This window comes from Lolium rigidum, chromosome 5, assembly GCF_022539505.1.
Source record: "Lolium rigidum isolate FL_2022 chromosome 5, APGP_CSIRO_Lrig_0.1, whole genome shotgun sequence".
In the NCBI taxonomy this organism is placed as follows: Eukaryota; Viridiplantae; Streptophyta; class Magnoliopsida; order Poales; family Poaceae; genus Lolium; species Lolium rigidum.
Genome location: NC_061512.1, coordinates 26,312,817 through 26,320,302, shown reverse-complemented (window position 1 = coordinate 26,320,302; position 7,486 = coordinate 26,312,817). Strand labels below are relative to the sequence as shown.

The following is a 7,486-nucleotide window of genomic DNA, read 5'->3' as shown; positions in this document are numbered from 1 at the left end:
TGGTTGGTTTCGAACTGCAAAACTTACACATGAAGAGAAAAATCAGGTTCAGTGGTAAGGGCCTCGTCTTCCTCCTTCAGGTACCTGTGGTGTGCTGCATCGGCAAAATGAAGCGAGGATCAACGGAGGAGAAAGGAGGTGCTAATCTGCTCAAGACGATTGTGTTTACTGAGGTTCTAGGTACAACGTGGAGTAATGGAGATGGGCTACACCTCAATCTAAGCATCACACTGTCAGAGGACAACCCGAGCAAAAGAAATCACCTCCTGATGAAGGATGACAAAGCGAGAGCATATGGGTTGTACTGAGCGTGAGGCGTCATGCTGGGCGGAAGACAGCGACCTCCAGCCCACGCCGCCGCCCGTCATGGACGACAACAGTCACCACAAAACTGGACAGGGATGCCGAGTTGCCGCCAAGACGATGAAGCTCGATGGGAAGCAGGCACGTGGATGATGATGAAGGGGTCGTCCGCGCTCTTGCTAGAGCTCAATTTGGGGAGCTTTTCCTTCTTCTTGAGATGCACGGCAGATGGAAGCACAAACGCAGTGCAGCCGGTGCACATGTCCGTCCGCCGCAGTCTTCTTCTAGTGATGCAATGGATGATGTTGCTCGCTGAGTTTGACGGAATGTAAGCGAGGAATTGTTCAGTTTATAGGATGAGTTGGGAGGTCGGCAGATGGGAGTAAAGATGCGGCCGCCTGATCACCTGCCTCACTTATTAAGTCCCGATTCGGTGCGTTTCCAATGCGGGCTGCTAGGAGACGAAACGCCAATGCGGGCAGCTAGGAGACGAAAAGAACAGCACTGCGGAGGAAACTGATCTGGCACTCAGTGCCGCTTCACGATGGAATTAATGAAGGTGGTGGCTCTTAGATTTCTTAATGGCATGGAATGACACGGCTTCAGCACGTAGCATGAAAGAGTGACGTGGACCAATTAGAAACTTGCTGATGTGTATAGCTTGCATGTTGAGAGAAATCTTGTAGTGGGAGTCTCCTATTTAGATAGAGAAGATTTTTGTATTACTACGAACAAAGTAAATGCTTGTAGATTCCTGAATGAATCCATTGTTTGTCCACAGGATGGAAAAAATCAATGTTTCGTACCAACGGCCATTGGGTTAATTAGTGGCATCAATGAATGCGTCAACCTATTTCAGTGGGCTGCATCTTCTATTTCATCTCTGCGCTCCCGGTTGTCTGCAACGCAGGAAAAAAATATTCAAGATGAAGTGTCGCATTTGCAAAGAAGCCTACAACGTCTCAGGGATACTCTTCCTGCAATGTATGGCCTTATCGACCGAGCAGAGTGGAGGAGTCACAAAAACTGTGTGGCTGAGCTCCTTCCTATACTCAAAGATGATGTCTATGATGCTGATGACATTCTTGATGAGTTCGGATGGCACGAGCTGACAGGGATGGAGCCAGGAATGAAGTATAAGGGGGGCAATCTTAGAATGAGGGGGGCAGAACTAACTAAAATCATACAAATACGGAGCTGCCATGGTTTGTGTTCAAAGGAAAATCATGACCATAGGGGGGGGGGGCAGCCCCCCCTCGTCTCCGCCCTGCGAGCTGAATGTGAGGTAACACAACTCACTCTGCTTTTGCTGACTTCTATAAAACCACAATTCAAGGAAGCTTGAACAAAGTGAATGATATCCAAGAGAGGCTGAATGACATTTTTTGTAGGCTCAATCAGATTCCCGGGTTGCATGAAGTCACACCAGGGTTCGACAAATCGGTCAGGCCAGATACTATCGCTTCAACAAGTAAAGAAATGTTTGGTCGTGATAGGGATCTGAAGCAGGTAATGGGATTGCTCGGTATACCTCAAAATAACAGAAGGGGCCCCCAAAACGTAAGAGGGCAAGTAGCACAGCCAATGGTTCAACAAGCACTCCAGCAAGCAACCAAGTTAGTAATGAATCAAGAGTACAAGCTATTCCTGTTTTGCCAATAGTAGGGATGGGGGGCATTGAGAAAACCACTTTGACCCAACATATATGCAATCATCGACAAGTGAAGACTTACTTTGATTTGATAATTTGGATTTGTGCAGATGACTTTGATGTAAAGAGATTAACAAACGATGTCATACAATCATCAACCAGAAAACAGGCAAATGTTGATCATTTAGATTCTCTTCAGCGTGCTCTTTCTGAGAATTTGAGCAATAAAAGGTTCTTGATTGTAGTTGATGACGAGTGGGATGATGCCTTGAAGGAAAGTGGGCAGCGCTAGGAGAAGTTTTGTGCACCTTTCAGAAATGTCATACATGGAAGTATGATGCTTGTTACCACAAGATCCCCAGAAGTTGCTGATGGAGTGCGCACAATGGAGCCGTTCCTGTTAGATGGTTTGACAGATGGTGTATTTTGGGATTTCTTCAAACTCTGCGCTTTTGGGTCTTAGACTTCTAACAATAGTCCTGATTTAGAGCGGATTGGTAGAAGCATACTTCCTAAGTTAAAGGGTTCTCCTTTAGCCGCCATAACTCTTGGACGACTGCTAAGAATGAACCTTGATACACCACACTGGAAAAATATACTAGAGAGTGAACTCTGGGAGTTGAAACAAAAGGAGACCGATATTTTGCCGGCCCTTCGGCTGAGCTACATGTATTTTCCATTCCACTTGAAAAGATGCTTCTCATTCTGTGATGTGTACCCGAAAGATCACAATTTCGAAAAGGACCGTTTGGCTGAAATCTGGGTAGCAGAAGGCTTTGTGGAACCTCAAGGCGACACCCCACTTATAGATATTGCCTCTCAGTACTTTCAAGACCTTTTCAATCGGTCGTTCTTTCAAAAAGTCGCTGGTTCGTATGTAATTCATGACTTGCTACATGACATGGCGCAACTAGTTTCAGTTCACGACTGCTTCATCATAAAAAGTGTAAGTGACTTCGAAAATGTTCCTCAGAATATCCGTCATCTGTATGTAATCATTAACAAAGACTTTGACAGTTCCCACTTGGTGAGCCTACGCAAGCATGCAAAGCTTCGTACTATACTTTGCAAGTTTTATATGAAAATGGACAGTGTAGATTCTATAATTGGCAGTTGGTTTGGTGAACTTAAGCGTATGCGTGTGCTTCTTTGTGCCTCCATAAATAAATTACCAAATAGTGTTGGCAACCTAAAACATCTTCGGTACCTTGAGATCACCAGAGCATGTAATTTGAGCAGCCTTCCATCAGAATTCTGTTGCCTCTATAATCTGCAGAGATTATATGCTGAGAAGTGCAACATAGAAAGTTTTCCCAATGACTTCAATAAGTAGATCAGTTTACAGAGATTTGAATCTAGAGGGATTCAATATCCAATGGGTGAACTAGAGCTTGATGCAGTTTATGGGAAAGGACAAGGTATTAGATTGATAAAGAATATGAACCAGTTTCGTAAACTGAGAATACATAACCTTGGTGCTATAAGCAAGGAGGAGGCAGCAGAAGCCAAACTGAAGAATAAGAAATGTCTCCACACTCTCCATCTGGATTTGTCTTCCTCAACGACCTCGATTTTGCCGAATCACAGTGGGACAGAGGTGTTTGAAGTCCTGCAACCTTCTACCAGTCTAGAACATCTGTTTATTTCTGGTTATCCAGGTGTCTCTCTTCCAAGCTGGTTCCAGCCACAGAATTTCCCCAGGTTAGCAACGTTGAGCTTTGAAAATTGTGGCAGGCTCGAGAACTCAGCTCGGACATTTTCCAGGGTCTCACAGAACATAATGTAAATGATACACTTGAGAGCAATGATGCCATCGCTGGTACTTTGTCCTCCTTGAGAGACTTAACCATTTCCGGATGCGGAAATATAGTAAGCCTCCACGATTTTCTGGATCCAGCTTCAGTATCAACCATCAGGAAAATAAAAATTGATGGTTGCACGAGTTTAGTATCAGTAGCAACTGGCAGTGCATGCCTTGAAGAATTGGAGGTGGTTAATTGTCCAAATATCTGCTCCCAGCGTTTTGTGGAGCCCTACCTCAGGAGCCTCAAGGTGTTCAATTCTGGGAATCTTGCACACAACATCAACTGCTGCTCGCTCACCTACTTTGCATTCTCCAGCGACTGTGACACCATCATACTGAGTGTTCCAGCTCTATGGGAGTTGCGCATTTCAGACTGCAGATATCTTACATCAATTAGAACTGGTGGCATTGGAGCATTTCCATCTCTTGATTCCATCACTTTCTACGGTTGTGTCAAACTGCCAACCCTTGATGACTTCCTAACTGCAGATCTACCTGCTGTTGAGAAAATTACTGTTTCAGGATGCCCTGTGTTACTGTCTATGCCGGGTGAAAGGTTCGTGAGTTTTCCTTCTCTCAAGGATTTTGAAGTTAAGTGGTGCCCACGTGTGAACTGGCAGAGAGGGTTGGTTTTACCATCATCCCTCCAGATACTCTCCTTCAATGATTGTCGGGATATCTCCATAGTGTTTCCCAGCTGCTTGCAAAATTTAGGGTTCCTCGTTTCACTGAATATTCATCATTGTCAGGGTATAAAGTCCATTCCAGGCAACGTTTGGCAGAGTAATCTCCTATCACTGAAGAGATTAACTATTACGAGTTGTCCAAACCTTGAGTCAATTGGTGGCGAAGAGGCCATTGCGAAAATAGAGTACGTGAAGGTTACTTTGTGTCTTAAGATGAAGGACATACTCAGAACCCCTCCATCCTAACTGGAGAGTTGAGTCACTCTTTCCCCAAGGTACGTAGGTTTACAAAGATTTTTATTTCTATTATCGAGATTTTTTTCCTACTTCTCTGCACTCTTGTGATGTACGGTGGCCACAGCTTATCTAGATCTCATGTCTTGTTTTTACGGAAGAAGATTTTTATTCGATGCAGTTTATTGATCCATGCGTTGATTACTTTCTTCTGTATGGAACACGATAACATGAAGACATATGGGAAGAGAAGGCAGTTTCCTTATCCCTGAAGCCACTAAACTACAAGGCAGATTCTCCTCTTACCGGAAGAAAAGGAAGTCTCTCTAATTCTTCATAGTTATCTTCTCTTTCTTAATAGATGGTCCCATTTTCCTAATCTCACAGCAAGCCACGTAGCCTTATTAACAAATTTCACCTTCCCGCATTGTTAGCAGCTGTACGGGGCGATTATGTTCGGCTGGCCGACACGGCAGAAGCCCTTCGCCGTGACGCACGGCTTCCCCACTACTCCTTGCAACAAATGCTCATGAAATCGCTCCCCCACTACTCCTTGCAACAAATGCTCATGAAATCGCTCGAGGCATCCAACATTCATCGACCAGAAACAACTCGATTCAACTCAATCGTCGCCGCCTCCATGTTAAAAGCCTACACGCTCTTGCCATCGACAGCAAGCGCGGCCGCCTGCTTGCGCCTCGGCTGTGGGAGTTGGCCGCTCCCAATTTACTTCTCCCCCAAGACATGTCTCTTAATATGACAGGTTCAACTCGAATTTTTGCTCACACCCACCCAATTTGATTTGATTTTGTTGGATTGTAGCTGCCGCTTGGTCAAATCCCTCCGAATTGATTATATTATGCGTGGCTGAGACCCTCCCCCAGATCGGAATCTCAACAGCACCTTGAGCCGCCCTTCTCTTCTCCAAACATCTCTCTCCACCCTAAGGTAATTTTTGATTCGTCAGAGTCCTCCCCTGGAGAGCTAATTTGCTGGATGGTTTTCCATCTCCACCATCTGATTCACATTTATCACTTAATGGTGCCGCACATGCTAGATGGGATGGATCTGGTGATGCCATCTTCACCTCCGGTGTATAATTGAGGTTAGTCTAGAACTCCCGATTCCCCCAATCCCAGTACTCCTCAGTTGTATTTCTGCTTAACAACCAATATGTTCTACAGCTGGGCTATTAGAGTGTTATTTTTGCATGTATCTCGGGAGTATTTTCATGTACGTTTGCACTTCCTTTTGATGGAAACTCGGAAGATAAAAAATGCAGAAAAAAGGTCTGCCAAACTATACATACACATAAAGGAATCTAAGACTCAGGTATGTTGCAGGAAATTGTTTCCTCTGTTCTCTGCAATCGAGCTTTGCATACTTCCCTGTAATTGATGTTTATGGTTAATTTTAGTCTTCCTGCATTTGAACTTTGATGTATAGAAATCTTTGGGAACATTCAGAAATTGATGTTTTTGCTGCAGGTTATACGGTTTTATGTTATGCAAGAGACATGTCAGTACACCATAAGGTATTATACATTTGTTGATTTGTACATGATTACAATGGTACCATATTCTATCATTCTATGTGCTGTACCTGGTTTTTCTCTGCAACAAGTCGGCCCATTCAGATTCAACAAGAATGAAATATAGGCTGACATTGAATCATCTAGCACCGTCAATTTATCTGATGTTAGACTGTTTATTCTATGTGCATTTTCATTAAAATCTTGAAAGATTCCCAAGTACCAGGCTAGGTAATTCTAACTTAATGACATTATTATATTCTTATTTTTCATTAATATTAATATTTCAGTTGCTGTCAATAAATCAATTTGCTTTGTAGCTGTTTATGAACAGTATGTGGAAGGTGTGATATTTCTCAACATCGCACAATCTCCATCCAAAAAAGTCTTACATCATGTAACGGAAGTAGTCTCTTTATGGAGTTCTGTAGATTTAGACGATGATGTGGCAAGGGATATATACATGTTGATGACCTGACTTCAAACTTGATCTTGAATGTAGAAGTGACATTGGATAAGTAATATTAAGTTCCAAAATCAAATGGACAATGTAACCTGGTGTAGTTTTCCACTACCAATTTATATTTGAATTTATCATAATATTTAAGTCTGACATATTCTTTTGTTTCTATATGAAGAATTACTAGGCATGAACTTTTTCGTACAAAAAGTACATTTGTCCCTAAACCTTTGATATGAATTCCACTTAAAGTACTAATAAATTTTGATTGATCTCTTTGATTTTTCCTTCTACGTACCTAGCTCTAATAATCAATTTGGCCGTCGAGTAACAAATTGTCATCTTTACCACTTTTGTGCGAGATTATATTCTTAACATGATATTTTGCTTCATGTGCAGTTTCTCGAGCTGATATGTCATGTGTGTAGTTTCCTCATGGTGTTAGCAGCAAAATCAATTGTTTGTCAAACTTCCACATATAAAATCATAATGTTTGCAGAGTCATATGTGATGTAGTTGGAGCTCACCAGCGATGGACCTTCTCCTGTGTAAGCTATTCATAGTTAATATAATAGGAAAGCATTTTGTAAGCTCCGTAGAAAAGTTAATGCAAGGATAAGTTCATTAGCTTTCGAAGTGTAACAGATGTGTGTTATTCTTATTTCTCCCGGCTCCTCGCATTTGTTGTATGATATCTGATCAAGAAAGTTCGCTTAAAGGCAAAACATATGGTCATATCAGCTATTGAGGTTGATTTGTAAGTGATATTATGCTAATAGATTTTTTTTTTGGTTATTTCTGTTTTTACTACACAAAT

The 7,486-nt window shown here is 42.5% G+C and overlaps 1 protein-coding gene and 1 pseudogene across 1 annotated transcript; both read left to right on the top strand.

The window, feature by feature from the left end:
- Nucleotides 1-294: 294 nt before the first annotated feature.
- Nucleotides 295-3,746, top strand: LOC124655770 (annotated as a pseudogene).
- Nucleotides 3,349-5,016, top strand: LOC124655768 (disease resistance protein TAO1-like). The gene is made up of 3 exons (XM_047194616.1): nt 3,349-3,372; nt 3,689-4,719; nt 4,860-5,016. Exons 1-2 carry the CDS (start codon nt 3,349-3,351, stop codon nt 4,688-4,690), a joined length of 1,026 nt encoding a protein of 341 aa, XP_047050572.1. The 3' UTR covers nt 4,691-4,719; nt 4,860-5,016.
- Nucleotides 5,017-7,486: the final 2,470 nt, after the last annotated feature.